The following is an 18,387-nucleotide window of genomic DNA, read 5'->3' as shown; positions in this document are numbered from 1 at the left end:
TCTGTTATCAGTTAATTTTCTGGATTTGCCTTCTATAAAATGTTTGTGGGGAGACTCAACTAACTGAGATACAAATACCTCCAGTTTTATTTTTCCTAATCATTTTTTTTTTAACTGTACTCTACCAAATCTTCCTTCCCTACTCAATACTTGATCCCTTAAGGGCATCTCTTACAGATCTCACAGCTTTATGGTTACTTTTAGGTATTAAAACCAAGTCTGTCCAGTTTAAAACTCCAGTCTCAAATCTGTTTCAAAACTATATCCTGGGCAAAACTATATCAGGTCAGACCCTGAGGCATCTGAAATAAGTGAAGAAAGCATGATCTGCTCTTTGACTCTTCCTTCTGTCCCAGCATCTTGAGGTAGCGGGTGAAGGATAAGGAGGGGGCTGCCTCCTCTTTCTGGGTCTAACTCCTTGCTAGTGGCAGTAGCGGGGATAGCTGAGGCAAACATCTGACCTAACTGGTTGTCTGTCAGTGGTGGGGCAGAGGGGTGGGGTCATATCCTTGATCCTAGATTAACCTAGCTCCACATGCCACGGGTGGCCTTTGCACAGATGGTATGTGTGTGTTTTCTGGGGCTGTGTCAGTCTGCAGCTCCCTCCATCATTGAGGAGCTCTGTCTCCCGTTGGCTCTAATAGCTATCTGTGTGCTGACCTCTCAAGATGGTGTATCCCCGAACTTGATATTCCTCCCTTCTCAGCTTAAATGTGTGGTCTTTCATATGGAGTCAAGGTAGCTGCTCAGGTACTTTTTTCTGTCCTCCAAGGACCACAGAGAACTGGGCTTACTATACCATAGTCATTTCTTATGCCATTCCAGCCTCCCTCCCTCCAGTAATTTTCATATAAGAAGTATATACCATATACTGTTCACATGCCCCTAATCCTAGGATACGGCATGTCAGATTCGCCCAAGAATTCCCTCACCTTGGTGGCCTGTGGTTTTCTATAACATGCCTGGCATGCACCTCATAAATGACCTCCTCCTCTCCCCCTATTACAGGTACCCTTAAATCTGACCATTTCTCTTAGAGACTTCCTTGCCCATCCGCTTTGCTTTGGAGTTGGAGATAAAGAAAGGAGGAAGGAGTACCTCCCGTTACAAACATTGTACTGTATGCCTAAGAACTCTTGGCACCCTCTCTCTTAGTCTTCCCTTTATATGTGCTAGAAAAGGAAATGGTGGGAAATAGCAAAGGCTGAGTCTTCTTCACTTAAGCCGTGAAGAAATAACCTGGCCTCAATTATTGAAGGTTCTTTTTGAGATATGGGATATTTAACACTTCTCTTTCCTAAGCTGTGGATGTTTTTGACAATTTAAGGGCAACAAGAAATTGCCACTCAGTGCCCTGCTGCATTTACTTTTTCACTATTCCGCATTACAATATATACTGTCAAGTACTCGTGTGTATTTTGAGGTCAGTAGTGTTCATAGGCAGCTAGGAAGACCACAATGAATGTGTGTTCAATTGGATCAAATTTTCATCGAAAGCATTTGTTAAATGGCATTTTATTAATAATGGAACAGACTAAGTTTAAAATGATTTTGGTAAAAATAATTTTTTTATTCTTATGTTTCCCCTTGTGAAAATAGGGATGATGTGATAGTATCTGTATATAACAAAAGCTTATATAGATTTTAGGCTAAATGTCACTCATTCTGCTGGTCAGAATGATGAGATACGGTTCTTTCTCTAATAAGATTTGGTGTCTTAACAGGCAGAGAGAGAGATGGTTATAATTGAAAGGGAGCTGGCAAACTTAGGGGCAGTCGTGAGACGATTACATAAGGCGAGTATGGCTAAGGATTTAAGATGGAAGAAACAGAGGTGCAATGCTGTGGACTAGGCTAATAAAGAATTTTGGTAATCCTTAAATAGAGGATATTAGAGGATAGAGGATATTTCTTCAGGTCCCAAGGAAACCTTCTAATGTTAAAGAACAAATGAAATACCTACTCTGTCAGTAACAGAAAGACCCTTGGCAAAGAAATTGTTGTGATAACTGGTAGAAAAATTCTCAAGAACTGACTAGATGTAGAGGAAAGGACAGTTTTAGAAAATGAAAGAGAATTAAACAAATGTTGGTGAGGACGTGGAGAAAAGGGATCCCTAGTGCACTCTTGGTGGGAATGTGGACTGTTACAGTCACAGTGGAAAATAGTGTGGAGTTTCTCAAAAAATTAAAAATGGAGCCCCATCCAGTCTGGCTCAGTTGGTTGGAGTTTCGTCCCATATACCAAAAAGTTGGGGGTTTGATACTGGTCAGGGAACATACCTAGGTTACGGGTTCAACCCCTGGTTGGGGCATGTACAGAAAGCAACCAGTTGACATTTCTCTCTGTCTAAAAAAGAAAGATTAAAAATGGAACTTCCTTTTGACCCAGCAATTCCACTTCTGGGAATATACCCTAAGAATCCCAAAACACCAATACAAAATATATGCCTGTGTTCATAGCAGCATTACTTACAATAGCAAAGATCTGGAGACAGTATAAGTGCCCATCAGTAGATGAGTGGATATAAAAGCTGTGGTACATTTATACAAAGGAACATTACACAGCAGTAAAAAAGAAGGAACTCATCTTTTATGACAGCTTGGATGGACCTGGAGGCTATTATGCTAAGTGAAACAAGCCAGTCAGCGAAAGACAAATAGAATAATCTCACTTATACAGGGAATCTAATGAACAAAATAAACTAACAGACTAGAAACAGAAGCATAGATACCTGGAACAGACTGATAGTTGTCAGAGAGGATGAGGCAGGGGAGTGGAGACTGGATAAAGGAAGGTGAACAGGTTAGTCTAAGAACATATGCATGTCCCATGGGCACAGACAGTGGTATGGGCACTGCCTGAGGAAGGGGAGGCTGGGAAAAGCAGGGACAACTGTAATAGCATAAATAATAAAATACAGTAAAAAAGAAAGAAAAAGAATTTTAAGTGCTGGCGTTCTTCTCTTTTGATTGCTAGAATTTACTCTCTGCGAGAGCCCCAGACACCCACTAAGGTCATCGTACTTTCAGAAGCAGAAGAGGAAAGTCTAATACTCAATAAAGGGTAAGTTTTTATTTGTGTCATGAAATGCTTTTCAGTTAGATTATTGAGATTATAAATACAACTTCAACAGATTGTGGAGTTTTCCAGAGGTGTCTTTAGCATGCTTTCGGTAAGATGAGAAATAAGCAAAAGTAACCAATGTGAGTAAATAACAAGTTACAAATCTGAATGTCACTGTAACTACTAGCTTGGTCTTTTTTCAAGAAAGTTCCAAAATGTGAGTGGCTTAAACTGATTCCATGTTGTATCTTGAATAAATACTAGCCCTGGCCAGTGTGGCTCGGTTGGTTGGAGCATTGTCCTGTAGGTTGCAGGTACCGGTCAGGGCACATACCTAGGATGCGAGTTTGATCCCCCATCAGGGCATGTACAGGAGGCAACCAGTTGATATTTCACTCTCACATCGATGTTTTTTCCTCTCCTTTTTTCTCTCTCTAAAAGCAATGAAAAAGATGTCCTCAGGTGAGGATTAAAAAAAAAAAGAATGAATTCTAATATTACAAAACTACAGAAAAAGTGAAAGGTGAACGTTGGGCCGGAGGCCTAACCATCCGCTCACTCAGTGTGTATAGGCAGATTGCTGAACTCCCAAAGCAGTACGTGGTATCCCAGAACCTGGAGTGGACATAGATAGCCCTCCTGATTCCCCTGTGACCCTGGCTGCTTAGATTTTTTTTTATCCACTGCAGGGCTAAGTTCCTGGCTACGTTGACCACTAACAGAACCAACCACCCTTTGAACTCATAAATCCTATTCCTCTGGCCTCCTGATCAGTCTTTCTGGCGATTACCACACATGGTCACCTGCAGGGTGTGCATCTAGAGGGAAGCTTTTAGTAGCAGTATTTCTGGACATCCCAATTTGTTCTTTTCATGTCTCTATGGTGGTCGTATCTAATAGTCTTTTTTTCTTTTTTTCTCTAACCTTTATTCCTCTGAATATTTTATATATAGCCATCCTGTATTTGACACTTTTGGTTTCCAAAGACCTTGGGGGATGGAGCAGGGATCTAAATCTGCATTTGTTCTTCCTTACCCACAATCATGGTGGCTTCTTCCTTTGATTGCTGATCTCTGATTGTGCACTTAAGTGTCTACTTAAAAAAAAAATTTTTTTCACTTACAGCTGATATTTAATATTTTGTATTAGTTTCAGGTGTATAGGGTCATAATTAGATATTTATATAATTTACAAAATGATTCCCCAGTAAATCTAGTACATACCTGGCACCCTACATGGTCAATATTATTAACTATATTCCCTATGCTATACTTTACATCTCATGACTATTTTGTAATTACCAATTTGTACTTCTTAATCTCTTCACATTTTTCACCCAGCCTCTCCAACCTCCCTCTTATCTGGCAAGCATCAGCCTGTTCTCTGTGTCTATGAGTCTCTTTTGTTTGTTTGTTTTGTTTTTTAGATTCCACATATAAGTGAATCATATAGTATTTGTCTTTCTCTGATTGACATATTTCACTTAGCTTAATACCTTCTAGGTCCTTCCATGCTGTTGTAAATGGTAAGATTTTATTCTTTTTATGGCTGAGTAATATTTCATTGTATATATGTACCACAACTTTTTTATCCATTTGTCTGTTGATGGGCACTTGGGATGCTTCATATCTTGGCTACTGTAAATAACATTGCAGTGAACATGGGGGTGCATGTATATTTTCAAATTAGTATTTTGGATTTCTTCAGATATATACCCAGAGGTGGAACTGCTGGGTCATAAGGTAGTTCTGTTCTTGTTTTTTTGAGGGGTTAGTTCTATTTTTAATTTTTTGAGGAACCTCCCAACTGCTTTCCACAGTGGTTGCACCAATTTGCATCCCCATCAACATTGCACAAAGGTTCTGTTTTCTCCACACCCTCATCAGCACTTGTTTGTTGATTTATTGACGATAGCCATTCTGACAGGTGTGATATAATATTTCATTGTGGTTTTAATTTGCATTTCTTTGATGATTAGTGACACTGAGCATCTCTCCCTTCATATGTCTGTGGGCCCTGTGTGTGTCCTTTTCGGAGGGTCTGTTCAGGTCCTCTGCCCATTTTTTTAATTGGATTGTTTGGATTGTTTTGGTGTTAAGTTGTATGAGTTTTTTATAAATTTAGAGTATTAATCCTCTATCGGATGTATCATTAGCAGGTATCTTCTTCCAGTTGGTGAGTTGTCTTTTTGTTTTGGTTTCCTTTGCTGTGCAAAAACTTTTAGTTTGATGTAGTCCTGTTTTTAAAATTTTTGTTTTTTTCCCTTGTTTGAGGAGATATATTAAAAAATATATGTATCATTAAAAGCAATGTCAGAGGTTACTGCCTATGTGTTCTTCTAGGAGTTTTATGGTTTTGGGTCTTACATTTAAGTCTTTAATCCATTTGGAGTTTATTGTCAAGCTGATGTTTGGGAATACTGAGAGCCTGTGCTTCCGGTGTGTTCCTCCACAGAGGATTTTCATCTGCTTCCACTAGGAGTCAGAGGCTGCAGCCAACCCGGGATCACTTTGCAATCTCTTTGATAGTCCCGGAATTGAAAGTTTCAATTAAGTGATTTTAATGTCTCACAGCAGCAGCTATTTAAATTTCAGTGTATCCGTCTCCAAAATAGGAAAATAACTGCATCTGAGAGTTGATAGGGCCCTTTCTGGTGTCAGGGCATTTTCTTCCCAGCAGTGTGTTTCTATAGCTTATCAACCTCCCATTGACAGACACATTTTCTAGATGAGAGAGAGAAGAGCCATGCAGTTATCAACACAACTAGGTTCTAATCTCAGCTCTACCATTTGTCAGCTGTGGCATCTAGGCAAGTTATTCAATTGCATTAAGCCTCATTTCCATGAATACAAAAAGTAATAATAGTGCTCATTCCTTAGGATTATTGTGCAGAATAAATGAGATCATGCATAGGTCCTGGCACAGCTGAGTACTCATCAATTGATATGTACTATCATTATTAGATAAGAGTATTAGAAATACTGTATTTGTTCCAGTCAAGTTTTAATGGTTGAGAGTTAAGTCTCTTTAATTTCTGTGTCTTTTTGTTCCCATTTATTGTCTTGATTTTTTAGTTGAACTGATGCAGTTCTTTTATTCCAGATGTTGGGATTTCTCATTTTTAGCATCCTGATACCATATACCTTTCCATTTGATAAACAAACTAAGATACAGTACTTGTAATACCTTAGAATAATGTTGACTCTCAACTATATGAAATTGTGGTTAAATTAATAATCATATTCATCACCTCTGTATTAAACTGGAATCTGTTGAGGTAACCAATTATACTAAATTTTAAAATTATAAAAACAGCATGGTTTTTCATTTGTCTTTCCTAATTATAAAGGTAATGTATAATTATTGCAGGAAATTGGTAAAACTACAGTAAAATATTAAGAAAATGAAATATGTTGTAAACTTCTATGTTTATTCTCAGTATAGCAGCCAGAATGACGCTTTCAGTATAAATCAGATCATTCTACTGTCTTGCTCTCCACACCCCCAGAGTCTTCACCAGGGCCCTGCGGGGCCTTTAAGTCTAACCCTGACTGCTCGCTCTCCACCCATTCCTCCCTCAGACCCTGGCTCTCTGTATGTAACCACCTTGGCCTCTTTGCCATTCTTTAGACAGCGTCAACCACCCTCCCACCTTAGAGCCTTTGCATGTGTCCTTCCCTTCGCCTCACCTGCTCCTTTGCTACACAACCCAGACTTGCACCCTTACTTCCTGAAAATCTTTGCCCAACTCTCACCTTGTCAGAGTCTTTCCCAGACCACCTAGTCTAACGCAGCACCTCCATCAATACCCTCTTACCCTAATTTATTTTCTTCATAGCATCATTTTCTGACTTGATATTGTGTTCATTTCTCCTCTGTTTGTTGTAGGTCTCTGTTATTAGAGGGTAGGGCCTTTGTTTAATTCACTGATGTTTTCCCAAAACCCACAGTGCCTGGCACAGACCAGGTACTTAGTAAACATTTGTGGAATGAATGCATCCTACTGCTCAAGGCTAACTATAAATATTTTATATATTTTCTTTCTGTTTCTTTTTTGTGTTTATGCATGTCTGTATGTATATATTTTTAGTTTTTGTGTGTCTGTATTTAAACTACTTAAAATTAAAGTAGCACTACACAATTTTATGGCCTACTTTCACTTAATTTTATGACCTATTTCTTTCACTTAATTTTCCAATGTTGCTGAACATTCCTCATAATCATAATTTTTTGTGTTCTCTATTGAGTACAAATTCCATCCCACCTCCCGCTATTGGACTTGTTTTCAACAAGATTTTTTTTAATGTCATTTCAGAAGGGCATATACGGCATCTCTAGGAGAGACAGCTGTTGCATTTGACTTTGGGCCACTGGCAGCAGTCCCGAAGAACATATTTGGACAAAAAGGCAAAGATGAAGTAGTGGCATACCCGCTGTACATCTTATATGAGAATGGGGAGACTTTCCTCACATATGTTAGTCTGTTACACAGGTAAGTTGAGGAGGTACCCACCTAAATGAAAGTCCAGCTTGTGCTCCAGTGTAGATTGTAATAGAGTTGGGATCTGTGTTTTTGAGTTTGTGGAAGTGCTGCAGCCTTTCAGTCTTGGCTTTCATATTTTATTTTATTTATGTATTTTTTAAGATCTTGCCATGATAAAGAGTTTGGTTTTATTTTTATTTTTTAAAAACATTTTATTGATTATGCTATTCCAGTTATCCCAATTTCTCCCCCGTTGCCTTCCTCTGCCTGGTACGCCCCATCCCTCCAGCAATGCCTCCCTTTAGGTCATGTCCATGGGTCATGCATATAAGTTCTTTGCTTCTCCATTTCCTATATTCTTAACATCCCCCTGTACCTACCAGTAATACTTCTTAATCCCTGCCCCTTTTCTCCCATTCTCCCCCTTTGCCCTCTCAGCTGATAACCCTCCAAATAATCTCCATATCTATGATTCTGTATTTCCAGGAGAGAGAATAGAGTATGCAAAATTGTAAAGATGAGAAACACGAAAGAGCTTGATAGATTGTGGAATGGTGAGGCTTCACTACCAATTACATTCTCCTAGACAGAAGTGTTCTCTGCCTTCCCCACATGAACTCTCTTAGGAGATGTTGCATAACATTATCAACCTTTTCTCCCACTACCAGCTGGCCCTCATTTGTCCAAACTGTGATGTTCCTAGTAACCTTAGCCCCATACCTGAAAGTTATTTACATTCTTTTACGTCCAGTCCCAAAATTCTGTTAATTTCACTAAGAACATTTCTTGAATGTATACATCCTTCTCCGTTCCCTTGTCCTTGCTTCAGACCTTCATGATCATCTGCTAGGATCATCCGTAAATAGTGCCCTGAATCCTCTTTTGGTTGCCTCTCTGTCATTCTTCTCACTACTGCTCATTACCAGATTAATTTTAGTAAATCCCTCTTCATTTAAACCTCCAGTGACACACTGTCCCCAGCAGGGGGACTCTGAGCGCTCTCACACAGCACACAAGATGATCTGCTTTGTAAGCCAGTTCTGAGTATCTCCCTCACTACTTCTTTGTTGCCTTAGACTTTGTTGCCCCTCCCATTATACTAATATGAGTTTCCTTCATGTTAATTCCTTGTCCTTCATGCCTCCAGGACTTGGTGTATGCTGTTCCCTAGCTTGGGGTGTTTACCATCTTTTCCCAGAATATACTCTTTCTTCACTGATAATACTTGTTTTTGATACCTTTCTTACACATCTCACTCTTTGTACCTCTCTATATTCCTTTGTACCCTGTACAGCCTTGCATTGTTACACTTATTGCATGGTATAGAAATTCTGGTTAAGTGTCTGCTTCACCAGCTCACCCATCGGTTCTGTAGGGGTGTCATCTAGCTTTCAATAAACATATCTGTCTAATGAAATTAAATATGTGGGACTGGAGCCCTGGAGATAAGCTACATTTCAGAAGAAAAAATTTTGGTTATCATCAGAACGTAGGTAGTAGTTAAAACCAGGCATGGTTTAATTTGCTGTCATTAAGTGTAATATGAAAAGAAAAGAGGGCTTGCAGCACCAATACTTATTTCACCCAAATCTGTTTTACTCTTTCTTCAGCCCTGGGGATATCGGAAAGCTGTTAGGTCCATTGCCCATGCATCCTGCAGCTGAAGATAACTACGGTTATGATGCTTGTGCAATACTCTGCTTACCCTGTGTCCCCAACATCTTAGTGATTGCTACTGAATCAGGAATGTTGTATCACTGTGTTGTGCTGGAAGGGGAAGAAGAAGATGACCAAACAGTAAGTCAGGCTAATGTGTGTCTATTTGTATCTCCCACACTTAGTATACTTCTGTGCCAATATAAATGGTTAATATATGTTAGGAATTTAGTTTATATCTGACACTTCTGTAGATTTTGGAAATTAAACACTTAAAATCATTGGAAGCCCACTTAAAAATTTAAATGGGAAGAAGTTAGAAGGTGCCCAACCTACTTGATCCGCCAGCCTACATACAACTTTTTGAATTCCAAATTGGCATTCTTCAGTGACAGAGAACCTTTGAATCGCAAAATTAGCTCTTCTCTAAATGTGTTCATTCTTTCTAAAAGAAGAGAGACTTTTTCTCTTTGACAAATAACAAGGTACTGTCAGAATAGGGGGTGGAATTAAGAATTGGAAAGCAGAATTTGATTCAACTTTTTGCTTTTGTTTTTCATTGTGTACATTTTCAAGTGAACATAAAAGACTAAAATTATGCTTTTTTTATAGTCAGAGAAGTCGTGGGATTCCAGGGCCGACCTCATTCCTTCTCTGTACGTGTTTGAGTGTGTTGAGCTGGAGCTAGCCCTGAAACTGGCATCTGGAGAGGACGAACCCTTTGATTCTGACTTTTCTTGTCCAATCAAACTTCACACAGGTAAAGTATTTTTTTCCAGTTACAGTTTACATTTAATACTTAATATTAGCTTGAGGTGTACAACATAGTGGTTAGACATTTACGTACTTTACAGAATGAACCGCCTGATAATTCTAGTGCCCAGTTGGCATGTAGTTATTACAATATTATTGACTATATTCCCCATACTGTACTTTACATTTCTGTGACGGCTCTGTAACAACCAGTTTGTACTTAAGCCCTTTACCTTTTTCGCTCATCACCTTCCACTCTGGCAACCCTTAGTTTATTCTCTGTATGTATGGGTCTGTTTCTATTTTGTTTGTTCTTTAGATTCCACATAAAGTGAAATCATATGGTATCTGTTTTTCTCTGACTTATTTCACTTAGCATAATACCCACTAGGTCCGTTCATGTTGTCGCAAATGGCAAGCTTTCATTCTTTTTTATGACAAAGTAGTATTTCATCGTATATATGTACCACATCTTTATCCTCTCATCTATTGATGGGCATTTGGGCTGCTTTCATATATTGGCTAATGTAAATAATGTTTCATTGAACACAGGGATGCATATAGCTTTTTGAATTAGTGTTTTGAATATTCACTAATTTAGTTCTTTTATTCTGTTCCATTTATACTAAAACTATCACAGACTGTTCTGTGTTATTTATTTGTTCTGTGGTTCTAGCCTTTAAGAATTTAACTGGCTTTTTCTGGCCTTTTAGTCATATATTACACTTTAGGACCAAGAAAGGCTGAGCAAATTTCCCAAGTCATAAGATAGTGATCTTTAGTCTGGATCTACCGAGATTTATAACAGTGAATTTTTTCTGGTTCAGTCCAAAGTAGATTCCATGATTCAAATACTTAAAGGTATACAAACTTTAATAAACTTTAAAAATCAAATTACAATATATTGATAATAAGATATCTCTTTAAAATAGCTTTCTTAAAAAAATAAAGTAGCTTTCTTCATTTTTTTAGAACACATCTTGTTATAATCAGACCCAGTTTAAATGTTATCCTTTTTATCTTTTTTTTCTTTTATTTTATCTTATCTGACTTGGCTCCAGATTGTTCTGGCAACTTATCTCTGTTCACCTGGGCTCTTGGATAAACAGATGCAGCAGTTAAAGAATGTGTTGTTGAGAAGAGTGGCTGAGTGGAAGGAGTTTGTGACTAGGAGTCTGGAGTGTCCTTCAGGTATTAGTTATAGCTCTAACATTAATAGGCTCTGTAATATTTGGCATTTACTCAGCCTCTCTGGTCCTCATTTTTCTCACCTGAAAACAACAGGGATAATATCAGATGATTTTTAAGGTCCCTACTAACAAAAATTTTGTAATTTTATTCGCCCCTACACAATTTCTTAGAGTCTCCTCTAGGATCTTGTCTTCTCTGTGAAGAATGAGGAACAAAAGCTTACTCAGCTGGAATAACTGGCTGTACCTTTCATAGTATTTTTCTGAGCATTGCAGAGAGAAGAGTTCAGTCTCATAGCTGTCTGACTTAATCTGCTTATGGTCCCACTAACCAGTTTGCATAGGTTTGGTAATAATGACTTTGACTCTATATTAAAGTGTCGCCAAAACATTTAAGGGTATAGGCAGTCCTATAATGGAGCAGCAGAGAGAGCTCACTGGGCATGTCTAATTAAACAGTATTTGGAGAGATAGAGTCTAAATATTGTCTTGAAACTGCTTGATGGATGAGGAATACTTCTTTCCAGCTCCTTCTTGCCTGTAAAGTTTCTTCTGAGAAATCAGCTGATAGTTTTATGGAAACTCCTTTGTAGGTAACTCTCTCCTTCTCTCTTGCTGCATTTAAGATTCTCTCCTTATCTTTAACCTTGGGTAATTTAATTATGATGTGTCTTGGTGTGTTTCTTCTTGAATCCAACATCTTTGGGATTCTCTGAGCTTCCTGGACTTTCATGTTTAGTTCCTTCACCACATTGGAGAAGTTTTCTTTCATTATTTTTTCAAATAAGTTTTCAATGTATTTCTTGCTCTTCCTCTTCTCTTTCTGGCATCTCTATGATTCAGTTGTTGGCACTTTTGGAAATGTCCCAGAGTTGTCTTATACTCTCCTCACTTTTTTGAATCCTTGTTTCTTCATTCCGTTTTGGTTGAATGTTTATTTCTTCCTTACGTTCTAAATCGTTGATTTGAATTTCAGCTCCCTTCCCTTCACCGTTGGTTCCCTGTGGATTTTTCTTTAGTTCACTTAGTGTGGCCTTCATTGCTTCCCTTATGTTTTTGCCATACTCAATGAGTTCTCTGAGCATCCCGATCTCTAGTGTTTTGAACTCTGTATCTGATTTATATACCAGGTTGGTTGTCTTCATTTCATTTAGTCCTTTTTCTGGGGTTTTGTTCTGTTCTTTCATTGGGGCCATATTTCTTTGTCTTCTCAATGTGGCAGCTTCTCTCTTTGTTTCTGTGTATTAGGTAGAGCTCCTTTGACTCCTTGTCTTATGGCACCTGCTAAGTTGTATGGGGTGGAGCCTTTAGGTGTTTTCTAGAGTGGGGCAACCCGCTTCACTGCTTTGTGGCACTGTGTTGGGGAGAGAGGTTGGAGAGGGGACAGTGCTGCTGCCTGGCTTCTGGAGGCTTGCCTGGCACTCACCCTGTCTCCAGTCAGTTCACCCACTTGGATGTGTAACTGGCACCCTTCTGGCTGTTGCCCTGGTGATGATTCCCAGAGTGGGTGGATTTGTGTATGTTCTAGTCCAGGCGGACCCTTTAAACGGGGTCTCTTGAGTAACTGGCAGTTTTTTCCGCAGCCCCAAGCCTGCACTGGTTTTTACGGCCAGAAGTTAGGAGGCTTTATCTCCTGGTGCTGGAGCCCTGGGCTGTGCGGTCTGGCATGGGGCTGGGATAGCTCGCTCCTAAGCTATCCCGAATTTATCCACCACACATAGATGTGGGACCTCCAGCTCCACTGCCACCACTCCACATCACACTGTGTTCCCTCCCCCCCAGCTCCCTGTCTCTGCCCCTCCTACCCGTCCGGATGAATATGGCTTCTTTAAATCCTTGGTTGTCGGACCTCCATACAGTTCGATTTCCTGGCAGTTTTCAGTGTTTTTTATTCTGAGGTTAGTTGTGATTCTCGTCGTGGTTTCATGAGGAGGCGAAGTGTGTCTCCTATGCCTCTATCTTGACTAGAAGTCTGAGTTGTGTAAATTAAAAAATATATTTTTAATAAGATACATATGTGTCTTTGGGAAATCTTAAATGTAGGCATTTTTATCGTGGTTCTTCTAATGAGAGTTAACATTTTCATGTGAAACTAATAAATTCTTGACTCATTTATAGTTGTACAAAAGGCATATTATGATCGCTGAAACATACCCATATTCTTAATGACAAAAGTGAAATAACTACCTATAACACGTGGAGGGGTATCTAGCAAATTTCCTACTTCAATTACTAATGTTGCCTCTTTTTCATGACAGATCACTCTCACATCTCAAAATTAAGACTTTTCTGACTTCAGTACCACAGACACATTTTGAAATGCCATTTTAAATAATAGTAGACCTGATAAGGTGATTTGAGCATTAGGTCTCAAGTATGGGCAAATGAAAAGAAGCTTTTCAGTATTTTATTATTCAGAGAGATGATTGCCATAGACCTAGAATTTTTCAACATCTTACAGCACAGTGCTTTTTTCAGAGGTATTATGCAGAACCCCAACATATAAAACCGATTATAATAATGTAACATCCACTGTACCACATTTAGGTACTACAAAGTCAACGGTAAGAAAGTGAGGCTGTGCCCTGGCCTGGTGGCACGGTTGATTGAAGCATCGTTCCATAAACCAAAAGGTTGCAGGTTCAATCCCTAGTCAGGGCACGTAACAAACTGGATTCCAGGTTTGATCCCTGGTTGGGCACATACAGGAGGCAACTACTTGATGTTTCTCTTTCACATCAGTGTTTCTCTCCCCTCCACCTTCCATTCCTCTCTCTCTAAAAGCAATGAAAAAATGTCCTCAGGTGAGGGGAAAAAAGAAAGAAAGGCTTGTAGGTAAAAGAAAATTTAAATTTAGGCGCTTCTGAGTGACAGTTACCATTTTATTTTATTAATTTTATTTATTTTTGTAGAGAAAGGGGAATGGAGGGAGGAAGAGAGGGAGAGAACCATCAATGTTTACACATCGATCAGTTGCTTCCTGCACGCCCTGCACTGGGGACCTGGCCTGCAACTCAGACATGTTCCCTTACTGAGATTCAAATCCACGACCTTTCATTTTTCAGGCTGGTGCTCAATCCACTGAGCCACACCATCCAGGTCAAGTTCCATTTTAAATCAGCTTTAGTGTACACTTATTTCTGTATCTTGTTTTGTCTAACATTATTTTCAAAATCTTGAGTCACAGAAATAAATATTTATAAATCATAATAAGTATTCAAAAGCTCATCTTTTAACCTCAAGATAGTCTTACTGATACTAGGGTTCAAAAGAAGTATAGAATATTTCATTAAAATTACGTTAACAACTGCTCATATTTCTTAGTATAAATATAAATGATTGTCAAACAAAAATTGTATCCAGAACTTAAACTTAGAAACTATCTATAAGTCAACATTATCGAGACAAGTAGAACTTCACATTTCATACCTGATATACTCTGACAAAACTGTTCACTAACCAGTTGTACTGAAGTCTTTTCAGTGCACCTGTGCTGTAGGAGCGCACTTGTTTCCACATTTTCGTGTAAGTAGATAGATGTGTGTGAGCATCAGTCTTCTACAGAGCTGTATGTAACCTTTCTTAATAACCATTGTATTGTGAAGAACTGTAAATAAATGCACAGAGGTAGGAAGTAGGCATAAATGAGTTACCTGACAGCAAGTGCTTATGTTTTGGTGAACACTATTCTGTTAATATTTAGAAAATAACATATTTGGATTGTTTTTATTCATAATACTTTTAAAAATACTTAAAATATAACAAAGTTGAATTCAGATTTTAAAATTTTAAAAAATGCCTCATATAGTGCCACAATATGAATGCCCTGTAGATCTTCCATCACTTTCATTAAAAATGTGTTTTGGGGCAGCTGGGGTGAATTTTCAGTTTCTAATGGCTACCTTTATATCATTAATGATTCCATTTGCAGATCCCAAATGTCCCTCAAGATACCACTGTACTCATGAAGCTGGTGTACATAGTGTTGGGCTAACTTGGATTCATAAACTTCATAAATTTCTTGGATCAGGTGAGTTTCCTGTGCTTTTTCAGGATGTTTCACAGAATCTATCAAGAAGTAGTTTGGGAAAGAATAATAATTTTGGAATAGAAAAATCAGTGAAACCAAAAGTTGGTTCTTTTAAAAGATGAACAAAATTGACAAATCATTAGCTAGACTGACCAAAAATAAAAGGGAGATGACTCAAATTACTACAGTTAGGAATGAAAAAGGGGATATTACTACTGACCTTACAGAAGTATAAAAGATTATAAGGAAATATCATGAACAAGTGCATGCCAATTAGATAACCTAGATGAAATGGACAAATTTCTACCAAGACTGACTCAACAAGAAGTAAAAAATTTTAATATATCTATAACAACTAAAAAAACTGAATTAGTAAACAAAAACTACCCAAAAAGAAAAGCTCAGTACAAGATGGCTTCACATTTAAAGGATGAATACCAATTATTCACAAGACTTCCATAAAATAGAAGAAAAGGAATCACTTCCAAACTCACTGTGTAAGATCAGTATTACCCTGATACCAAAACTAAAGATGTCCAAGAGACGAAAATATTTCTTATGAATGTAGTTGTAAAAAAGTCTTAAAATACTAGCAAACCAAATCCAGCAATGGTAATTTAACATCCAGAAATCAATCAATGTATTACACTATATCAATAGAATAAAAGACAAAAAGCATGTGATCACCTTATCAGACACAAAAAGAATTTTAAAAAATTTAATAGCCTTTCTCATGTTAAAAACACTCACCAAACTAATAGTGGAGAGGAACTTCCTCAGACTGACAAAGGGCAGCTATGAAAAACCACAGCTAACACCATACTTAATGCTGAAAGATCAAGTGCTTCCTCTATTAGCTTTCTGTTGCTGTTACAAATCACCACAAACTTGGCTTAAAATAATACAAATTAGTATGTTAGAGTTCTCTGTAGGTTAGACGTCCTGGAATGGTCTCACTGGGCAGGAGTGTTCCTTTCCGGAGGCTCTAGGGGAGAATCCTTTTCCTGGCCTTTTCCAGCCTCTACTGCCCTCCTTTGCTTGTAGCCCCATCCCTCCATCTTCAAATCCAGCAAGGGTGGGGTGAGTTGGAGTCCTTCTCTCTGTGTGTCACTCTGACCTTCTGCTCACCTCTTTTAACTTTTAAGGAAATTTGTGAGAACATGGAGCCTCGCCAGATAACCCAGGATAATCTCTATCTGAAAGACATTTGATAAGCAAGTTTAATTCCACCTGCAACCTTTATTCCCCTTTTCCATGTAACCTAACATAGTCCCAGGTACTGGGAATTATTAGAACACAGACATTTTTGGGGAGTCCATTATCCTGCATACTGCATTCCACCCTAGTATCTCCAAAGATTCACATCTGACCCACATGCAAAATACATTGACTGACATCATTATAGCAACACAAAGTTCAAAGTCTCGTCTAAATCTCATGAGCTTAAGTTTCCAAGTCTCATCATCTGAAAGTCATTTAAATTAAATTGGATAAAACTGAATATAATCAACCCTGGGTCAAAACTCCTCTCTGTCTGTGGACCTTTGAAATTAGGAAACAAGCTGTCTGTTCCCAGAATACAATGGTGGCGCAAGCACAGGTATCAGTTATAGACATTCCAGTTCAAAATAGAAAGAAAGAGAAAGAATCACAGGTCCTAAGCTATTTCAAAATCCAAATTCTATTAGGTTTCCATGCCCAGAAATAATCTTCTGGGCTTAGAACTCAGCCCTCTTCATTTTACAGGAAAGGTAGCATTAGTTTATACTGAGTATTTTCATTGGCCTGTTTCCTATCAGTGGAATTTTGGCAATGGAACAACCTTCCCTTGTTCTCTGACCTGTTCAGTTCAAGCCAGCAGTGCTTTTTTATCTAGTGCAATCTCTCAAAATTCTAGCTGGCTTCCTTGCAGAAATGGATAAGCTAATCCTAATATTCATGGAGTTGCATGACCTAGAATAGCCAAACAATCTCAAAAAATAAGAACAAAGTTGGAGGACCATACTTCCCAGTTTCAAGACTTCTTTCAAAAGTATGGTTAATCAAGACAGTGTGGTATTGCCATAAGCATATACATACAGGTCAGTGTGATAGAATTCAATCCAGAAATGTACTTTAAATTTACAGTCAATTAATTTTGACAAAGGTGCCAAAACAGTTCAGTGGGGGAAAGAATAGTCTTATCAACAAATGATACACAGCTCTGGCTGGTGTGGCTCAGTGGATTGAGACCAAAGGGTCATGGGTTCAATTCCCAGTCTAAGGCACATGCCTGGGTTACAGGCCAGATCCCCAGTGCGAGGCACACAAGAGGCAACTACACATTGAAGTTTCTCTCCCTCCCTTTCTCCCTTCCCCTCTCTAAAAATAAATAAAATAAAATCTTTAAAAAAAAACAAACAAAAAACCAAATGGTACTCAGACAAGTGTACATCCATATGCCAAAAAAAAAAAAGAAATTGGAGCTCTACCTCACACCATACACAAAGTTCAAAATGAATCAAAGACCTAAATACAAGAGCTAAAACTATACAATTCTTAAAAGAAAACACTTACCACAGAAGTGAAACGACAACCCACAGAATGGGAGAAAATATTTGCAAATCATTATAATGGACTTGTATCTAGCATGCATAAAGAACTCTTAGAACTCAATAATGAAAAAGATAAATAGCCCAGTTTAAAAATAGACAAAGGATTTGAATACACATTGTTCCATTGAGCATATACAGGTAGCCAAAAAGCATGTGAAAACATGTTTAATATCTTTAGTTATGAAAATGAAATACACAAAATCACAATATTCCACTTCACACCCACTAAAATGGCTAAAATAAAAAGACAATAACAAGTGTTGACAAGGATGTGGGAAAATAGGGACCCTCGTATACTGCATGTGAAAGAATGCAAAATTGCTTTGAGAAAACAGTCTGGCAATTTCTCAAATGATTAGAGTTGCCATATGACCCAGCAGTTTTACTCCTACATATATACCCAAGAGAAATAAGAACACATGTCCACACAAAAACTTCTGAATGACTGTTCATGTCAGCATTATTCATAACAGTTGAATAGCCCAGTATCTGCCAATTGATCAGATAAATAAAATATCCATACAGTAGAATATTATTCAAGAATAGAAAGGAACGAAGCGCTGACATGGGTGAACCTTGAAAGCATTATGCTAAGTGAATAAAGCCAGTCACAAC

General features: G+C 38.2%; 1 protein-coding gene across 1 annotated transcript in view; it reads left to right on the top strand.

Annotated features, from left to right (window-relative positions):
* NUP88 (nucleoporin 88) overlaps positions 1 to 18,387 on the top strand; it is a 30,463-nt gene that overhangs the window by 4,529 nt on the left and 7,547 nt on the right. Inside the window, exons 4-8 of the mRNA XM_054575839.1 lie at positions 2,980 to 3,066; positions 7,382 to 7,558; positions 9,160 to 9,346; positions 9,818 to 9,965; positions 15,080 to 15,178. Of these exons, the coding sequence (XP_054431814.1) occupies positions 2,980 to 3,066; positions 7,382 to 7,558; positions 9,160 to 9,346; positions 9,818 to 9,965; positions 15,080 to 15,178 (698 nt within the window). The remainder of the gene's footprint in view (positions 1 to 2,979; positions 3,067 to 7,381; positions 7,559 to 9,159; positions 9,347 to 9,817; positions 9,966 to 15,079; positions 15,179 to 18,387) is intronic.

Source organism: Pteronotus mesoamericanus, unplaced genomic scaffold, assembly GCF_021234165.1.
Source record: "Pteronotus mesoamericanus isolate MK-2021 breed Mesoamerican mustached bat unplaced genomic scaffold, CSHL_Meso_final contig_317, whole genome shotgun sequence".
Lineage (NCBI taxonomy): Eukaryota > Metazoa > Chordata > Mammalia > Chiroptera > Mormoopidae > Pteronotus > Pteronotus mesoamericanus.
This window is presented reverse-complemented; position numbering and strand designations above follow the sequence as displayed.